A 21,530-nucleotide genomic window follows, 5' to 3' on the forward strand; every position below is an offset into this window, starting at 1 on the left:
GTTCTGGGTTTAAAACACTCATCCTGACACACAAGCTAGAAACTCTCCCTGACAGTTATTAAATAAATCCACCATAAAAGGCTGGTATCATTAATGGTGATCCCGCTGGATGGTGGTTAAAGCCCACCTGGTTCAATCATATCCTTTATTTAGGGAAACCTGTTACCTTCTCCAGTCTAACCTACATGTGACTTTAGACCTGGTGATGTGATTTGACTCTTAGCTGGTCCTCAGTTTAGAGACAATTATGATAGATAATGAAGAATTAGAATTACAAACAACATGACAACTAATGAATAAATATTTTTAGAAATTTCTGCACCACCCTTCTCTTGGGCTTCATAATCTCTATTGCAGCTATGACATCAAACATTTCAATTATCCTGTTCCACTCTCCTACTGTCATTTAAGTCCCTTGAACTTGCAATACTCCATTCAGTAAAAGTAACCCCAATACTGTCATCCTGCCAAAGAAAGTGTTGTTATTGTTCAGCTATAAAGGCTGACTGCTCTGATCACCACCACATATCTTCTGGTCCATGACCTCATCACCCCAAACATCAGACCATTTTTCAAGACAATGACTGATATTTTTTGCTTTGGAAATTTCACCACAGCAACCAACCTCATAATTCTACTTCTGCATTCTCCCAAGGATCCCATTACAGGATCCCATTTTTAGAATCATTTTTTCAGCTTGTTCGTGCTCCACAGAACATGTTTCATCCCTTCTTGATTCTTCCTTTTTCTCCTGTCCGGTCTCTTGCCATCTACATTTGCAATACATCTAATACTCTGTTTCTCAGCTTTCTGACCTCAACTATTTAATTTGTACTTTGGACATACATTCACATAAATACTCCTTTTCCTATCATTAAGGCCTGAAAACTTTTAGGTTTTTCCTGGATGAGCAGTCCTACCATTCTTCCTCTACACCCATCACCCTCAGATCATCTGCAGGGCTACTGAATATTTTCAGCACTTTGTGTTCTTGCTTCAGCTTTCCATTCTCCGCAGTATTTTGCATTTACCCACTCAGCCGTATCAGCGTACATATCCACTCAGTCATACTTCTCTTTGGCAAAGATACATGTAAAACACTTAAGAAAACATCTATTTTTTTGAGCAAACTATTCTTTCTCTCTGAGGGCTATATCTCATGCTATCAATACTCAATTTCACAGATTATATGTAAAATCTCTTGCTGCTCCTTTGGATGTGTTTTTTTCTGCAATTCATAGAAAAACCAAAATGTTAACCTGGATGTACAATCTTCTCTTTACTGAGATTTAGAAGCTCAGACAGAGCAATTAATAACACTTAAGAGAAATTATCATTTCATGAGTAAGATCAGCTGAGACAGTCCTGACGGATAGAATGAATTGATGTGGAAGTAAACGTGGCTTAGAAGTGAAACTATTTTCTATGACCCAGACACTTAATACCTGTTTCTCTGTTCCTTTTCTTTTTGTTTGTTCTTTGTAATTCTTTCCAATAATGAATGAACCAGCTAAGCCATGACCTTTGACCTGTTTAATCACTTGCTCTGCAATTAGTTTTGCTAAGGTTTTCTTGATGAGATGGCGATTCCGTTGAATGTCATACTTGTAGGTAGCATTGATGTATTTGTATATGGCACTGACAGAGGTCGACTTCCTCACATTCATTTCCTTTATAGCAGTAATTATCATTACTCGAAGACCTGTGCAGAAGATAAATGAATTAATATTAATCAGTACTACAAATAATTCACTTTTCAATCTTTGTTTTGTTCAGTTTTATCTTCATTATTTTCAAATCCTTCCATGGCTTCATCTCTCTCCTCACCTGCAGCCCTATAGCCTCATCCCACTTTCTAGGACTACCAGACTGGGTAACAGAGGTCTTGTCACTAGGACAATGAGCTGTTAATTGTACTGTCTATACCCCTCTCATCCATGTACCAATCCAAGTTTCTCTTAAATGTTGAAACCAAACCCTCATCCACCACTTGCACTGTCAGCTCATTCTCCACTCTGACCATCAGGAGTGAAGAAGTTCTCTCTCATGTTCCCCTTAAACATTTCACCTTTCTGCATTAACCCATGACCTCTAGTTGTAGTCTCACCCAACCTCAGTGGAAAACGCCTGCTTCCATTTACTCTATCTAGACCCCTCATAATTTTGTATACTTCTATCAAATCTCCCCTCAATCTTCTACGTTCTAGCGAATAAAATCCTAACCTATCCAACCTTTCTCTATAACTCAGGTCCTCAAGTCCCGGCAACATCCTTGTAATTTTTCTCATTACTCTTTCAAGCTTTTTTACATCCTTCCTGTAGGTAGGTGACCAAAACTGCACACAATACTCCAAATTAGGTTATCACCAATGTCTATACAATTTCAACATAACATCCAAATTCCTGTACTGAATACACTGATTTACAAAGGCCAATATACCGAAAGCTTTCTTTACTACCTATCTACTTGTGGCACCATTTTCAAGGAATAATGGATTAGTATTCGCAGATCCCTCCTTTCTACTGCACTCCTCAGTGCCCTACTGCTCATGGTGTTAAGACCTACCCAAGCTGGTCCTTCCAATTTGCAACACCCCAGACCTGTCTGCATTAAATTCCATCTACCAGTTTTCAGTCCATTTTTCTAGATCTCACTACAAGCTCTGATAGTTTTCCTCACTGTACACTACACTCCAATCTTGGTGTCATCTGCAAATTTGCCAATCCAGTTAACTACATAATCATCCATATCGTTGATTCAGATGGCAAACAACAATGAACCCAGCACCAATCCCTGCGGCACACTACTAGTCACAGGTCTCTAGTCAGAGAGGCAACCATCTACTACCACGCTCTGGCTTCTTCCATGAAGTCAATATCTAATTCAATTTACTACCTCATCTTGAATGCCAAGCAATTGAACCTTCTTGACCATCCACCCATTGGTCAAAGGCCTTGCTGAAGTCCACGTAGATAACTTCTACTGCCTTGCCTTTATCAATTTTTCTGGTAATTTGCTCATAAGACTCTGTAAGATTGGTAAAAACCAACTTAACACACACAAAGCCATGTTGACTATCCCTAATCAGTCCCTGTTTATCCAAATACTTATATATCCGGTCTCTTAGAATATTTTCCAATAACTTGCCCACCACTGATGTCAGGCTCACCAGCCTGTAATTTCCTGGCTTATTCTTTGAATATTTCTTAGACAACAGAACAACATTGGCTATCCTCCAATCCTCAGGCACCTCACCCATGTCTAAGGATATTTTATGTATCTCTGCTGGGCCCCCTGCAATTTTTGCACCAGCCTCCCAAGGGTCTAAGCGAACACCTTGTCAGGTCCTGAGGATTTATCTACCCTAATTTCCCTCAAGACAGCAAACGCCTTCTCTTCTGTAATCTATAGAGTCCATGACCTGGATGATACATTTCCCCATGTGGATAGACTCTATATCCATCTCCTACATAAATACAGATGCAAAAAGTCCATTTAGATCTCCACCATCTCTTTCAGCTCCATGCATAGATTATGACTCTGATCTTGCAAAGGACCAATTTTGTCCCCTGCTATCCTTTTGATCTTAAAAAATCTGTAGAAGCCATTACGATTCTCCTTCATCTTGTCTGCTAGAGTTACTTCATGCCTTCTTTCAGCCCTCCTGATTTCCTCTTTATACTCAAGTGCCTAATTTCTTCCTACCTGCCTATACTTGTAATGCACCTCCTTCTTTTTCAAAGTTCAAAGCTATTACCAAGGCACATATATATCACTATGTATAAACATCAGATTCATTTTCTTGTAGGGGTATTCAACAAATTCACAGTAGAATAATAACCATTAAAAATATCAATGAAACACCGCACTAACTTGGGCATTCAACCAGTGTGCAAAAGACAACAAACTACAAAAAGAAAAGTTTTTCTCTACACAGACTTCTGTCATCTGCCCTGCCTCATTCCCGAATATGAGATCTAGTATCAGACTCTCTCTAGTTGGGACTCATATGTACTGACTAAGGAAACTTCCTTGAACACACTTGACAAACTTTTTCCTGTCCAGCCCTTCTACAATATGGAAGTCCCAGTCAATATATGGAAAGTTAGAATCACCTACTACTACAACCTTATGTTTCTTGCAATAGTCTGCAATCTCTCTCTACAAATTTGCTTTTCTAAATCCCGTGGATTATTGGGTGGTTTATAATGTAATCCCATTATTGTGGTCATATCTTTCTTATTCCGCAGTTCTACCCATAAAGCCTCACTGTATGAGCTCTCCAGTCTGTCCTGACTGAGCACTGCCATAACTTTTTCCTTGGCCAGTAATGCACCCCTTCCCCTTTAATCCCTCCCACCCTATCATATCTAAAACAACAGAACCCTGGAACACTGAGCCAGCTGCCAGTCCCACCCCTCCTGGCAACCAAGTCTACAATGGCTACAATGTCATAATTCCACGTGCCGATTCATGCCCTAAGTTCACCCGCCTTTCCTACAATACCCCTTGCATTGAAATATATGCAGCTCAGAACATTAGTTCAATCTTTTGACTCCTGACCTTGTATGTAGGCTTAACATTTTTCCACAACTACTCCACAATCTATTATGGCGCAATGGTTCCCATTCCACTGTAACTCTAGTTTACATCCCCTCTCCCACCTCCATGCGGCACTAGCAAACCTTCCTGCTAGGACTGCATGGAGAGGTTTAAATTAGAGTTGCAGTGGGATGGAAACCACACCACCAAAACAGATCATGGAGTGGTTTTGGAGAAAGATGTTAAGCCTATGTATAATGATAAAATCATTAAATTTTGAAGGTAGTTGACTAAGCTTTCTCTTTCCGGAGATGATTGCTTGGTTCAATGGTAACTTACCATTATGCAAGTTATTTTAGAGCAGAATAACAGCAATCATTAATGAATCATAGAATCATTGAGTCATAGAGCTCTGCAGCACAGAAACTGGCCCTTCTTCAGCACATGTAGTCTGTGTTGAACTGTTATTCTTGGTCACATCAATGCATACCTGGTCATAGTCGTCAATACCCTTCCATCCATGTACTTATTCAAACTTCTCTCAAATATTGAATCAAACCCACATCCATCACTTCCTTTGTCAGCTTTTCCACATAAGCACAATCTTCTGAGTAAAGAAATTCCCCTTCAAGTTTCCCTTAAATATTTCACTTTTAAACTATAACCTATAGTTCCAGTTTCTCCCACCCTCAGTGGAAAAAAAACCTGCTTGCATTTACCCTATCCATATCCCTCATAATTTTGTATCTCTCGATCAAATCTCCCCTCATTCTTCTACATTCCAGTGAATAAAGTCTTAATTTACTCAGTCTCTCTCTATAACTCAAGTCCTAAAGAACCGGCAACATCCTTGTACATAACTTTTCTTTGTTGAAGATCAGTTAAAGATCATTTGGGTAGCAAGAAAAATTAGTTGATACCAGGGCACAATCTTAATAAACTTACCTATCAAGGCCTGGGTCTGAGATAATTGGATTACCAAAAATCACAGGCATCTTCTCCTGTGCTGGGTATGACTTTAATTAATAGAATCCCATCTCCTCGATTCCAACTGGCCAATTGCACCCCAATTCTTGAATCCCCCACATGATCAAATGCTGCAGCAATCATTTGTCTATATTTGGAGCAAGACCTCAATAAGACCATGCTTGCTGCTGCTAGTGCTATCTACATTGCTGACAGTGAATCATGTGTGATGAAAACCAGTTTTTGTGACAGTGGGAACTGTCAGAAAGAGATAAGCATTGCTTACACAAAATCTTCGCAATATGTAAACACCAGTTGTGCCTGTTACTTAGGTAGCCAATAATGTACCACGTTATTAGGTACAGCTGCTTGTTAATGCAAATATCCAATTAGCCAATCATGTGGTAGCAATTCCATGCCTAAAATCATGCACAGTCAAGAGGTTCAGTTGTTGTTCAGACCAAACATTAGAATGGGAAAGAAACATGATCTAAGTGACTATGACCATGGAATGATTGTTGGTGCCAGACAGGGTGGTCTGATTATCTCAGAAACCACTGATCTGCCAGGATCTTCACAGAGCATAATGTAAAAAACATAAAATATTAAGTGAGCGGCAGTTCTGTGGGTGAAAATGTCTTGTTAGTGAAAGAGGTCAGAGGGGAATGGCCTGACTGGTTCTAGCTGACAGGGAGGCCACAATAACTCAAATAAACACGTGTTACAAGTGGTGTGCAGAAGAGCATCACTGAATACATAACACATCGAACCTTGAAGTGGATGGTCTACAATAGCAGAAAACCACAAATGTACACTCAGTAGCTCCTTTATAAAGTACAGGAGATGACCAGTGAAGAGGCCATTGAGTTTATATACTAATCCAAAACTGAACTGACTTGAAACACATATTGAGTATTCATGAGCAGGTTATCCTGGAAATCTCCAGGAAGGCCTTCTTCGTTGCTGCTGCTGCTGTGAGGTCCAGGTCTCTGCTGAGAAGAACAAGCCCCCAGTCCTCGGGGTTGCGTTGCCGGTGGCATCTTAATACGCTCGGCAGAGGATGGTGCTCGGAGAAGCTGTGCCGGAGGGGATGGTCGGAGGCTCGGAGGTTCGATGGACTCGGAGTCCGCTGCGGTCAAGGCGCTTTCACTGTGTGCTGTGTCTGTGAGGCTGGGTTCAACTGAGCTTTCATTGTGTGCTGCGTCTGCGAGGCTGAGTCCAGCGCCGTGGAAGTCCATAGCGGGGGTATTCCCTTCTGCCACCTGCGTGGGATGACGAGTCTATCGAGACCCTGAGGACTTGTGGAAACTGTGTGGTGGTTTCTTTCGAACTTATAGTCTTTTAACATCTTTGGACTATTTTTACTGTGCCCATGGTCTGTTTTTTTTTTATCAATTATGCTATTGTTTGCACTGTTGTAACTATGTGGTTTTGTGCAGGTCTTGTAGCTTTAGTTTTTGGTCTTGTTTTGTCTGATGGTTTTGGAGCTCCTTTCCGGGGAACGCGCTAAGATGGTAGCGCAATATTAATACACAGCAGCCTCTCCGGACTCTGGATTGGGGATTGCCAAACGTTATGTGGATTTTCTGGTATAGTCTGTTTTGTCATGTGCTTTTGTGATATCATTCTGGAGGAACGTTGTCTAATTTTTTAACTGCATTGCATTTGTGGTTTCTAAATGACAATAAACTGAATCTGAATCAAGTAAGTACCACTTGATATCATTGTCAGAAGCACTTTCCATTACTTCAATGATAACTGAAAGTCGCATGATGACTGCCGAAGGGTCTCGCCCTGAAATGTCAACGGTACTTTTTCTCCATAGTCAAGTCAAGTCACTTTTATTGTCATTTTGACCATAACTGCTGGTATAGTACATAGTAAAACTGAGACAACGTTTTTCAGGACTATGGTGTTACATGACACAGTACAAAAACTAGACTGAACTACGTAAAAAAAAAACACAGAGAAAGTTACACTAGACTACTGAACTACACTGAACTGCATAAAGTGCACAAAAACAGTGCTGGCATTACAATAAATAATAAACAGGACAATAGGGCAAGGTGTCAGTCCAGGCTTTGGGTATTGAGGAATCTGATAGCTTGGGGAAAGAAACTGTTACATAGTCATAGATGCTGCCTGCCCCACTGAGTTCCTCCAGCATTTTGTGTGTGTTGATGATAGAGTAACCAGACTGTATTTTTTCTACTTTTTTTTTGACAGGACATATTTGGCTGACTTACTATTGTTTAAAATCATCAGCTTGTTGAGAGGTGCATCATATCTAAAACAGAGGTCTGCAGCATGAAGATGTATGTGTGTGTTTGTTTGTTTATTTATTCATTTATTTAGTGATACAGAACAGAGCAGGCCCTCCTGGCCCTTTGAGCCACATCGTCCCATCCACCCGATCAACTCCAGCCTAATCACAGGACAATTTACAATGACCAATTAGCCTAGTCAGTACGTCCTTGGACTGTAGGAGGAAACCAGAGCGCCCAGAGAAAACCCACACTTTCCATGGGGAGGACGTACAGACTCCTTAGAGACAGTGTTGGAAATGAACTATAATAGCATCACACTAACCGCTGCACTACCCTGGTGTCAGATCCACTAACTTTTGCCGTGATAAATGCTCTCCGTGGTTGCTGAGAGTGAATTGAATTGGCTCACTTCATGATTCTGGGAATAGCTGAAGGAGATAGTGGATATGTTACACTTGATCTTTTCTGTCTACACAGGCTGATCATTTTACAGACAGCCACTGGATCTCTGTAGCTGTTCTGAATTCCAATGGTTTAATCAAATATCCTGGGCTCAGCCACTAGACTTGTGGGATCCTGGTATGTTCAAACTGGTCACAGCAGGAGCCATTTTGTTGGCTCTTCACTCAGTTCTGGAACACCTGTTCACTGAAGATGCACAGGTCAAGATGCTCTTCACTGACTACAGCTCCGCATTCAACACTAATAGTAATAATAGGCTTCCGTTAGTCTCGTGAGACCATGGATTTCCAGGGCGCAGGCCTGGGCAGGTTTGTATGGGAGACCGGCAGTTGCCCAAGCTGCAAGCCTTCTCCTCTCCACGCCACCGATGTTGTCCAAGGGAAGGGCACTAGGACCCATGCAGCTTGGCACTGGTGTCATCACAGAGCAATGTGTTGTTAAGTGCCTTGCTCAAGGACACAAACACGCTCAGGCTCGAACCAGTGGCCTTCAGATCACTAGATCAATGCCTTATCCACTAGGCTAAGCGCCAACACAATTCAACACTAACATCCCCTCAAAACTCTTCACTAAACTCCAAGACCTAGGCCTCAGTACCTCCTTATGCAAGTGGATCCTTGATTTTCTCACCAGCAGACCCCGGTTAGTACGGATTGGCAACAATATCATCTCCACACACATCATTTACACAGTTGCACCACAGGGCTGTGTGCTAGCCCCTAGCTCTACTCACTTTATACTTGCGGTTATATATCTAACTACAGCTCCAATGCCATTTTTAAGTTTTCTGATAATACTGCTGTTATTGACAAGTCCTTTGCTTGCATCTTCAGACACAGCTCTATTTCTATCTTTAATATCTCTGTTTTCCCTTTCAGGGTTCTTCTGAAGACCCTGACCTGGAGTTACAAGCTGACTTTGGTTCTTTGTGGGGATGGGGCCCGCTCTTGGGGTCTCACGACCGGCCGCTATTCGATATGTCAAGGATGCGGCCTAGAATACTAGTGTGCCTTTGGGGTTCTGGGATTTCGTGGCTTTGGAGGTGGGTGGACTGGAGGTCAGTGTCACCACAGGAAATCGGTGTGTCGTGGGAGATGGAAGATCGAAAGCAGCGAGCTGGCTGCTGGCTGCGTGTCCACAGACCTGAGTTCTTTGGGCACAGAGCTTGGAAGAAGTGATACTACAGACTTTTAACATCGTTAATCAACGAGTTGTTTGATATGTCTCCCCTCTCGCTGTGAAATGGGGACACCTCTCTTTCCCTTATTAGGGAGGGAGGGGGGAGAGAGGGAGAGGGAGAGAGGGAGGGAGAGAGAGAGAGAGAGAGAGAGAGAGAGAGAGAGGGAGAGGGAGAGGGAGAGGGAGAGGGAGAGGGAGAGGGAGAGGGAGAGGGAGAGGGAGAGGGAGAGGGAGAGGGAGAGGGAGAGGGAGAGGGAGAGGGAGAGGGAGAGGGAGAGGGAGAGGGAGAGGGAGAGAGAGAGAGAGAGAGAGAGACAGCCTGTGGTATGTGTAACACTGGGTGAACAAGTAGTCTTTGGGGTACAAGAAGTTTGTGTCTTTATTGACGCTTTCAGCTGCTTGAGTGCTCAGTGGGGGGCACTGATGCTTTTTTTGCTGGGGGGGTCGTTGCTTTGCTGCAGCTTATGCAAAGGTGGAGGCTTTGCAGTTCTAACATTTAACTGTCATTCATTCTTTGGGGCACTCCTCTGGTTTTGTGGATGTCTGCGAAGAAAAAGAATTTCAGGATGTATATGCTATATATTTCTCTGACATTAAATGTACCTTTGAAACCTCTGAATCAAAGGTGATAATGAATCAGCATATAAGAGTGAGAATGACTTGAGTGGTCCCACAACAACCACCTCTCATTCAACATCAGTGAAACCAAAGAGCTGATTATCATCTATAGGAGGAATAAGCCAGAGGTCCATAAGCCAGCTTTCATTAGGGGGACGGAGGTGGAGAAGGTCAACAGTCAGAAGGCATATCTGTCCTAGGATCAGCACATAAGTGTCATCAGAAGGAAAGCATGACAGAGCCTAGACATCTTAGAAGATTGCATAGAATTAGCCTGTTACCAAAAACTTCGACAAACTTCTACAGATGCTCAGTGGAGAGTATCCTAACTGATTGCAACATGGCCTGGTATGAAAACACCAATGCCCAAGATCAGAAAAGGATACAAAATGAGGTGAATACAACCCAGTCAGTCACAGGCAGAGCCCTACCTGCCATTAAGGACACATACAAGGAGCAGTGCCACAAGAAAGCAGCACAGAATATCAAGGACTCCCACCATCCAGGTCATGTTCTCTTTTTGCTGCTGTCATCAGGAAGGAGATACAACAGCCTTAGGACCCACACCATGAGGTTTAGGAACAGTATTTACCCTAGAGCCATCAGGCTCCTGCACCGGCATAGAAAACCACATTTACCACTATTCCAAACTAATTCTACGATATACAGACTCACTTTCAAGGACTCTTTAAAACTCATGCTCTCAGTATTATTTTTATTTGCAGCTTGTCTTCTTTTGCACATCATCTGTCAGTCTTTGTTTATGCAGTTTTTGATGAAGTTCTATAATATTTCTTTCTCTGTAAATGCTTGCATGAAAGTGAATATCAAGGTTGTATATGGTAACATACACGTTGTACTTTGATAATAAACTTACTTTGAACTGTGGTTTCAATTTCTAGTATCTGCAATCTGATGTCAAAATGTTTCATGAACTTTAAAGCACTTATTTATTTACTGAGCTGCAGCATGAAATAGGCCCTTCTCGCTGCGATGTCCAGCAACACCTGATTTAAGATTAACCTAAACACAGGACAATTTATAATGACCAATTAACCTACTAACTTCAGACTGCAGGAGGAAACCGGAGCACCTGGAGAAAACCCACACATTCCATGGGGAGGACAAACAAAATCCTTACAGATGACGCTGGAACTCCAAACTCTAACACACTGAGCTGTAATAGCATTGCACTAACCGCTATGCTACTGTGATACCCCATTCTGAGATCCTCAAGTTGGGATGGTTGTCACTTAAATACAAACCTTCCTTCCTTTGGTAAGGTAAACTCCACAAATACTGTTTCTAATTTTCTGCCCAATAAAACAGGCAACAGATGACACAGTGTCTGCTATTTCTATTTACAGTAGGCATCCCAACAGGGGCTTGTATTTATAAAGTTTTCATTGTTACTCTGTTGTATGATAACTTAGGGTGCACTTACTAGGGCAGGTCACCTTTTCCTTGGGCTTGATTTCACTTTTCTTCACACTTGTTCTACAGGAGGTGTGAGGCAGAGAAGGTGGGATGTAGTAGTTTGTCGATTTTCCCTAGCAATAAAAGAACATGATCAATAAAGATTTGCCTGCAATGATTTGCTCATCTAAATGATGATACCTTCCTATTTTAACTTTTAAACTTTACTCACAAAGTAGGATGGAGTTGTCCAAATTTCCCTACTGTACCCTAAAAGGGAGCATTGTTAGGGAATGATATTATCCCTTACAGCAAGGCTAACTCAACAGGAAGTCCACAACTAGATTTTCAGAGTGAAGCAAAACAGCCAATTCAGGAACACTTCTTCTTGTCCACCATCAGATTTTGAACAATCCAAGCACCTATGAACACTACTACTTCTTGTACTATGTATTTACTTTGGTAATTTACAGATTTTTTAAATGTTTTGCACTGTACTGCTTTCACATCATATGTCAGTGATAATAAATCTAATTCTAATATGTGGCATAATGAATGATTGCAAGAAATGTATAGCCAGGTGTGCAGTTTAAGTTGGCATTATAGTCGGCACAGACATTATAGACTAAAGGGCTCAAAATTTCTGGGCTAATCATGTTAATGTGTAGTTCTATTCTATATTCTAATCTCCTAAGAAAGGAGGTGGTTTTAGCTCTACAAATTACAAAGTAAATGCCAATCCACTGCTTCACAACCAAACCCTTCCCATAAATGCTGGTGTATCCTGATGTACCCCACTTTGGTCCATCAAAGGGAATGTGGAGGGAAGGGATGTGGGGAAGATGCTTCCTATAGTGGGAGAGTCTAGAACTAAAGGGAACAGCCTCAGAATAGAGGGGCATCCATTTACAAACCCCATTTCCAGAAAAGTTGGGATATTTTCCAAAATGCAATAAAAACAAAAATCTGTGATATGTTAATTCACTTGAACCTTTATTTAACTGACAAAAGTACAAAGAAAAGATTTTCAATAGTTTTACTGACCAACTTAATTGTATTTTGTAAATATACACAAATTTAGAATTTGATGGCTGCAACACACTCAACAAAAGTTGGGACAGAGGCATGTTTACCATTGTGTTACATCACCTTTTCTTTTAATAACACTTTTTAATCGTTTTGGAACTGAGGATACTAATTGTAGTAGATTTGCAATTGGAAATTTTGTCCATTCTTGCTTGATATAAGACTTCAGCTGCTCAACAGTCCGTGGTCTCCGTTGTCTGATTCTCCTCTTCATGATGCACCATACATTTTCAATAGGAGATAGATCTGGACTGGCAGCAGGCCAGTCAAGCACACGCACTCTGTGTCTACAAAGCCACGCTGTTGTAGCCCGTACAGAATGTGGTCTGGCATTGTCCTGCTGAAATAAGCATGGACGTCCCGGGAAGAGACGTCGCCTTGATGGCAACATAGGTCTCTCTAAAATCCTAATATTCGCCTCAGAGTCAATGGTACCTTCACATACATGCAACTCACCCATGCCGTGGGCACTAATGCACCCCCATATCATCACAGATGCTGGCTTTTGCACTTTTCGCTGATAACAATCAGGATGGTCGTTTTCATCTTTGGCACAGAGAACTCGACGCCCGTTTTTTCCGAAAACTAGCTGAAATGTGGACTCATCTGACCACAGCACACAGTTCCACAGTCTTTCGGTCCATCTGAGATGAGCTCGGGTCCAGAGAACTCGCCGGCGTTCCTGCACAGAGTTGATGTATGGCTTCCTCCTTGCGTAATACAGTTTCAAGTTGCATTTCTGGATGCAGCGACGAACTGTGTTAAGTGACAATGGTTTTCCAAAGTACTCCCGAGCCCAGGTGGCTATAATTGGCACAGTAGCATGACGGTTTCTTAGGCAGTGTCGCCTGAGGGCTCGAAGATCACGCACATTCAACAGTGGTTTCTGACCTTGCCCTTTACGCACTGAGATGTCCCTGAATTCTCTGAATCTTTTCATAATATTATGTACTGTAGATGTTGAAAGACCTGCAATCTGCGTTGGGAAATGTTCCTTTTGAACTGACTAACAACTCTCTCACGAATTTTGGCACAAAGGGGTGAGCCACGACCCGTCCTTGCTTGCAAAGACTGAGCCTTTGATGGACGCTACTTTTATACCCAGTCATGATACCTCACCTGCTACCAATTAGCCTGCTTAATGTGGAGTCTTCCAAACCGGTGTTACTTGAATATTCTGCGAACTTTTCAATCTTATTTTAACTCTGTCCTAACTTTTGTTGAGTGTGCTGCAGCCATCAAATTCTAAATTTGTGTATATTTACAAAATACAATTAAGTTGGTCAGTAAAACTATTGAAAATCTTCTCTTTGTACTTTTGTCAGTTAAATAAAGGTTCACGTGAATTAACATATCACAGCTTTTTGTTTTTATTGCATTTTGGAAAATATCCCAACTTTTCTGGAAATGGGGTTTGTAGAACAGATGAGAGATGCGGAAAAATTTTGGTGGTGACTCTGTGGAATTCATGTCACAGGTGGCTGTGGAGACCAAGTTAAAGCAGAGGTTGATAGGTCCTGGATTAGTCAGAGCATCAAAGGTTAAGGGGAATAAATGGGAGATTGGGGTTGAGTGCGATAATAAATCAGACGTGAGTGAATGGTGCAGTAGACTCGATGGGCCCAGTGGCCCAATTCTGCTCCTATGTCTTATGGTCTTCCAAGTATCTGCCTCTGACAAATGCCCATGCACAGCCTTAAGAAAGGAATGCCAAGTGGCACATTTCAACCACAAAAGCCTGCAACATCCAGAACACAAGAGGTTGTGCAGATGCTGCAAATCCAGAGTAACACACACAAAATGCTGGCGGAACTCAGCAGGTCAGGCAGCATCTATGGAGCAAAATAAGGAGTCTCCAATTTGGAGCCATGACTCTTCAAAAGGATCTCGGCCTAAAACGTCTATTTTTTTTATTCTTCTCAATAGATCAGCTGCCTGATCTGCTGAGTTCCTCCAGCATTTTGTGTTTGTCACACCAGCCAGTCTATTACTATCATGGGCTTGTATCTCAGTGATAAATGAATTCTAATACAGTGAGGCTCACTATTCTGTCAATCTAATGACCAATTTAGGATGTATCAAAATTTCCACAAATTGCTTTTTCAATAATTCCTTTCAGTCTGTATTCCCCCAGTGCATTACTTTTCCCTGATCCCACAGTTACTACAGAACTTTACAAAATCACACTAGCCTTTCAATGTAAATAGTAAATAGATTACTGCCTTAGCACTGCCAGCCCTGGTCAGACATTCACCTGCAGCTTGCTTGTTGCAGCATGCCGGAGTCTAATCTTTAACTACTGCAGGCCCCAGGTCAATCCCAGATGATGAACACACCCAGAGTAAGTTTAAATGCTGGACTGTACCTCTGGGAATGATAATGTGTCTTCCTTCAAATCTTTACGCTTGTGGGTCAGAATTAGTGCCAGCATCTCCACAGTTTTTCCTAGACCCATCTCGTCTGCAAGGATTCCACCAGGCCAGTCAGCACTTGACAGAGGGCAGTCACGGATAATGCTAGAAATATTTTGAGAGTGCAAAGTAGCATGTGGAAAATACAGTACTTTGGTAATCATACTAAAATCAAATGATGTTCAAAGACAAGAGTCAACGGTAAAGTTCAATACTGTCATAAGCATTGTATCATGTAGTAAAGAACATATGATCCTACTTTTTATAACGTTTTTTCTCAGCAATATTTTTATTAGTTTTTTAAATCAAGAAAGCATAGTATAAAGGAGGTTTATGCGGTACATAACAAATGTAACAAATGCACAATTCACATTTATGAAAGAGATGCACCCATAGTACATTCATGCTTTGGTTGCCTCCCTGCCCCAACCTACCCTTCCCAATTCCCATCTCCAAGCCATCATGCATTAGCAAAAAGGGTTAAACAGAACCTTTATCCCCACAGAGCTTCATTGGTATAGAGGTGTATTTTACTAACACATAAACTGTTGTACGTTTACACATCTGAGTTTGTAGAATTTTACTGGAGAATGCTGAAAGTCAGGGAGTTATGTGCAGAGGAAAGGAGGAGGGATGAACCTTTAGTTTGGCTGGGAATTCTGAAAATATTCAAGAAAGGGTCCCCACACATTTTGGAACTTTATGTCCAAATTGAGAGTTGAATAATGGGTCTTCTCAAGGTATAGACTGGACATGATGTCCCTGAGCCACTGAGCATGGGTGGACAGGGCAGCATCCCTCCACCTGAGCAAGACTGCTCGCCTGGCCAAAAGAGAGGCAAAAGACAGTGTGCGATGTTTGGTCGGACTTAGGTGCATGTCCCCTTCTCCGGAGGTGCTGAAAAGAGCAATCAAAGGGTTAGGTTCCAGACTGTAATTAAGTATTTGGGATAGAGTTTGGAAAACATCTCTCCAGTACTTTTCCAAGCTAGGGCATGTCCAGTACATGTGAATAAGGGAAGCCTCGCCCCTTTTGCATTTGTCGCAGCAGGGATGAACCTCTGGGTAAATGCAAAATAATTTAGTTTTAGACATATGGGCCCTGTGTACAACCTTGAACTGTAACAGTCAGTGGCGGGCACATAAAGGGGTTGAGTTAACTAACTTGAGAACTGAATCCCATACATCGTCTGACAGTGAAAAATTTAAATCTTGCTCCCTTGGCAGTTTTAATTTTGTCAAGGGGGGCTCACCTGAGAACCACTAGCTTATCACAAATAGTAGATATTAGAGCAAAACAAAGGGCTGATAAAATGTCTAATTTGCAAATATCTGAAGAAATGAGTGTTGGGTAAGTTAAACTTTGCAGACAATTGTTCAAATGATGCAAAGCAGTTGTCTATAAAAAGATCTTTAAAGCGCCTGATGCCCTTTCTATACCAGTCTTGAAATGTTGGATCATGTATAGAAGGCTGGAAGAGGTGATTATGTGGAACAGGACTTGAAAGAAAGAAGCCATAGAGACCACTATACTTTCTGAACTGAACCCATACTCTCAGGGTGTGCCTGGTAACAGGATTAGCAATTGGTTTAGGCGTAAGAAAAGGGAGTGCGGATCCAAGAAGTGCAAAAATAGAGAAATTCTTAACAGTGTACAGCTCCACTGCCACCCATATTGGGCAGTCAGATTGGTTGTGGAAATGAGACCAAAAGATGAGATGGTGTATGTTAGCTGCCCAGTAATGTAAGTGGAAATTGGGCAGAGCCATGCCCCCAACACTTTTAGATGTCTGTGGATGGACCTTATTCAGTCGGGGCACTCGCCCTTACTTCTTATAATGTTAAGTTTAACTAGGTCAGTCCCTTAGGGCAACAGATTGCAATTAATACAGAGTCAGAGCTTACTTAGAAGTTAACCTGGGTGTGAATTGAAAATAGCCTTTGGATTCAGTTGTGCTCTTCTGTTTTAGGCTGTCCTTATTTATGATAATTAGACTTTGTTGTCATAGAGCCGTAGAGCATTATAGCACAGAATCAGGCTCTTCAGCCCATCTACTCGGTGCCAAACTATTATTCTGCCCAATCCCATTGAGATGTCTTTAAAGAACATCTCTGGTTAGTTTAATTAGCAGTATCATGTATCCCTCTGAGATTAATTAGATTCAAAAAGACAAACAAGAGTCCTGACAAAGGGATGTTCACTGAGATGAGCAACACCCACCCTGCTTACAATTAGTTCTTTCTCAATTTTGTTACCTGATTAGTACTGAGTTACAAAATAAAATACAGGAGCAGCAATAGCAATAATTGAGCAATGTCACCAAAAGTCCAGCTAGATGAGAATACAAACTGTTAATAAACTAAGAAAATGATGAAGTTAAAGACAGTGAGAGAGGAAGTAAAACAGAGAAAAATGGAAAAGAGGATACATATTAAGCTTTTCAGATCCCTAGAATGTCCCCAAAGTACTTTAAAGTTTATCAAGTTCTCATTAGAAACTTATTAGCAAACCTGGATTAGGTGCTTGGGTTTCTGGATAGAGAATACAAGAAAACTAGAAGTACCGTATAACATTGAGCAAAGCTATCATAGAAGGCATTAAGAAGTAAGATGCAGTGAAACCCCATCTAAATCTAAATTCTAAACAGTAACAAAGTTCACAGAAGATCTCTGGACACCTCAACTGTTTGTATTCCAAACCAATCACATTTAGCTTCAGCACCACATCAAAAAGAATACCAGGCAGTAAAATATACCCACCAGCCAGTGTAGGGGTTGTAATATAATTTCTTCTCATCTTTAGTGGAGATTTCTTTCCATAACAAGTGAAGGGACATTTCTGCATTGAAACAATTGAATATTTGTAATTCACATTATTATACTGGCTTTCAAGTTAGAGTTGAATGGCAAAAATGAGTATGAAAATACAAAGAAGGTGTTAGAACTCATGCACTTCCACCAATGTATTTGGAAAATCACAGATTCAACCTTCCTATATTAAGCCTGTAATGCTACACAATGCATTTCCTCAGGCATGTAGAATGCTGTATCTTCTGCTCACTCATTTGTTAGTGCTGAATGTACTTTTGAATGTAATACAAAAAAAAGGTAAGGCAGTCAGTCAATGGAAGTTGACAAATTTTCCAGCATTTTAGTTCCTATTTGTGTGACAACAGACATTAAGGGCTTCAGTTTAGGCTGAATTGGAGTCCCAACCACATGCTGCAGCTTCATGAGCATACTACCATCCTTAGGTGGTGTCAGAACCCAATTTTGTATCTTCTCCCTCTGCCATCGGGCAAAAGATACAAAAGCCTGAAAGCACATACTAGCAGGCTCAAGGACAACTTCTATTCCTCTGTTAAAAGACTGATTAGTACTGAGGTTCCCTAGTATGACAAGAAGGACTCTTAACCTCATGATTTATCTCAGTTATGACATTGCACCTTACTGTCTACACTTTCTCTGTAACTGTAATACTATATTGTGCATTCTGTTATTGTTTTACCTTGTAAAGTTGTAATGAATTGTAAAATGTATGAACGGTATGCAAGACAAGTTTTTCGCCTCGGTATATGTGACATTAATAAACCAATTTATTTTTGAAGAAGCAATTTTGTTCTTCATAGTACCTGAAAGAAGATTTGCCTTCAGTAATAAAACTATCTTTCTAAGAGCTTCCAGTTCAAACTTACGGTCAGAGGGAGGATCAACATTATAATGTTCTTTCTGAAGCATCCAATTGACAGCCTGACACTGGTACGGTCTGAGCGTTGGAACAAGCAGAGAGTGCTGGACCTTCTCACTGCAGAGGACTTCCTGTTGATGCTCATGGCGTACAAAGTCATATAGTTCTTCTATATTCTCCCTTTCTAACTCTTTATTGGCTTCTTCAATGATGTTTGATACATCTAGATTAAAGGTATAAAAGAAAAATTATTTTTGGTTAAGCATTGTTTAAAAAAATGCCTAGCACCCATAAAAATGAACACAGGTTTCATGTTTTAAGAACCTACCGTGAATTTCAGGTATTTAGGGAATATCAGTTCATATTATTTCTTCAATGGCTCTCTTAAGAAGACTTTGTAAGCATACATTTGGAATTAAGCTAACTGATATTGATATTGAACAGCAATCTAAGTTAAACATTCATGCAATGATGCAAAATTGACCTTACTGCACTCTAGAAGAATGGAAGGTATAAAAGCAACAAAGATGTGGAATTCTCCACATTTAAGGAAATGATGCTGAAAAAGCACCACATAGACCTTCTGTTGGGATGTCTGGATAATCATTGTTAAAACAACCTTTCTCAGTGGTAGCACATTCATATAAATTTGTGGGTTCAAATCCTGATTGAGAGCCATGCCAGCTTATCTCCAGGCTAACATTTCTAGTGCAGTTGGCATGTGACATTTTGAAAGAAATATTACATAAGGAACTAACTGGCTTTGCATGTCAGATACACATAAAATATTATTTGGCACTACTGAAAGAACAGCAGGAACATTAGTCTGTAAATACCAGTATTTGCCCATCAACCAACAGCAATAAAACATAGTAAAACAAAATAAATGGTGGAAATGCAAAATAAAACAGAAAATGCTGGAATTACTCAGCACTTCAGACTGCATCATTATTGTTTCATATCACTATTATTTCATTATAACCAAGAGAAGTTAGAGATAAAATATGTTCCTAATTGCAGAATGATGGGGAAAGAACTAAAGGCAAGTTCAGTGATAAGGTGAAAAGAAAGTGAGTTTAATAACTAGGGAAATTTTGTAACAATAATGTGTTGTTAATGGTATAAATAAAGAAACATGGGCAGGTGTAGAAGAAAACATGAATAGTGGAATCAATATCTGGAACTATCAAACTAAATGTTAAGTCTGGAGAGCAGTAATGTGTCAAGCCCATAGATAGAGAAGGACCTTGGGAGCGAGACAAAGAATTATGCTCACAGGAACCCAATAATACACACAGATTAAACAAATGTGTTCCCCAAAAGTAGTCACCCAATGTGCATTTTGTCTGTTTGAGGAATACAGAATGATAGAGGATAGTTCCAAGGTTCAACTAACTTGGAAGTCAGCAATGCTTGTTGCTTATCTGTAAAACTGTAAGCCCACAAGACTGTTAGGTGACTCAGGGACAAAAAGTGTCCAGAGTCATTAAGCTTGGCATCAGCCAAGGATTCAAACCTTTTTGGTGTGTGTCTAGATCAGGAAAATTATATAGAAATTTGCATTCTGAAGGACAGCCTATTTTGTTATTAAATAGAAAGATTGTATTTAACATGGAATCACTGATCAACCTACTCCTTTCAACCTACTTCTCATTCCCCTACTCTTTTGCTTCCATCTGCTTCTCACCCCAACCCTCACCACCATGCTCTCCCTCCTTCTCTCTACCTTCAGTGGTTCTCAGCAGTTTAATGCTGGCAAGTGAGAGGTGACTAGGCCCCTCTCAACACAGCCAATTATTAAAGACAACCACTGCGAGTGGTAATACATTCTTTGAGACATGAGTTCAGTAACAACAAGCAAGCTTCCCTAGCTGTTACTCCAGCCCTGATGGAAAATTTATTGAATGTGTATTTTTATTCATTTCGTGTTTGTGGGAGCCAGCAGGAAGTATTTTCTTTTCCCCAAATGGGATTGAACTTTGACCAGGTTGGGTAAAATAATTAGATAAATAAAGTGTAACCAGAAGAGATTCTGCAAATGCCAGAATTCTTGAGAAACACCCAAAAATGCTAGAGGAACTCTGCAAGTCTTGGCCCAACACATTGAATGATTATTGCCCTCCATAAATGCTGCCGAACCTAATGAGTTCCTCCAGTATCTTTTGTGTGTTGCTAGAGAAGTAAAGTGAATATTTTCAATGTCATATAGCACAGTCTACTTCCTACTTGAATAATGGAAATCCGTTACGATAAGAGATCATAAGTTTTGTGAATGGTTTTATGTTAATCCAAGCTTTCTTTTTTCATCGTTCTAAGCATATCATGTTAATGGCTCCATAATGAACTCAGTAATGAAGAAAAGATGCAACGGAAATTAGTATTGGAAAAAAGTAAATGATGAAAATTATGTACAAACTAATCTGAGATTAACAGCTCTGATAGAGGTCATTGACTTTAAATGTTAACTCTTGTTCCTCTCTCTGGGGATGCTGCCTGACCTACTGCGTATTCACAGCATCTATACATTGCTTTATAATGGTTCTCAAGCTGCCCTGTTTCCATTTTCCTTTTACAATGAACATTATACCTGGAGCAGCTATGTCATAAAAGTATTCCATGAGTTTCTGAATCAATGTATTTGCCTTTTTCATTCTCCAACTTCCTTCACTCAGGTGTTCTGGCTTTCCCAAACCAGACTCAAGTAGATATATAGCAACCTACAGAGTAAAACAGTTGGAAATTAAAGTTAAATCGATAACTAGACCGTTTGGCAATAGAAAATAAAAACAAAAGCACATTTTGAACTCAATTTTCACCAAATTTTCAAAGAACTATACCATAGGATGGTGACAGGATCTTGAAGAAGATGCAGTGCAAATTTACTAGAATGCTAAA

The 21,530-nt window shown here is 40.6% G+C and overlaps 1 protein-coding gene across 4 annotated transcripts in view; it reads right to left on the bottom strand.

Moving 5' to 3' along the window:
- Positions 1–21,530, bottom strand: part of shprh (SNF2 histone linker PHD RING helicase) — an 83,960-nt gene that overhangs the window by 46,177 nt on the left and 16,253 nt on the right. For all 4 annotated transcript variants that reach the window (XM_073056566.1, XM_073056567.1, XM_073056565.1 and 1 more), the window contains exons 4-9: positions 21,223–21,352; positions 18,643–18,858; positions 17,708–17,786; positions 14,903–15,053; positions 11,480–11,585; positions 1,446–1,702 (exon numbers count right to left, since the gene is read on the bottom strand). In XM_073056566.1, coding sequence (XP_072912667.1) covers positions 1,446–1,702; positions 11,480–11,585; positions 14,903–15,053; positions 17,708–17,786; positions 18,643–18,858; positions 21,223–21,352 — 939 coding nt within the window. The remainder of the gene's footprint in view (positions 1–1,445; positions 1,703–11,479; positions 11,586–14,902; positions 15,054–17,707; positions 17,787–18,642; positions 18,859–21,222; positions 21,353–21,530) is intronic.

Source organism: Hemitrygon akajei, chromosome 9 (genome assembly GCF_048418815.1).
Source record: "Hemitrygon akajei chromosome 9, sHemAka1.3, whole genome shotgun sequence".
NCBI lineage: Eukaryota > Metazoa > Chordata > Chondrichthyes > Myliobatiformes > Dasyatidae > Hemitrygon > Hemitrygon akajei.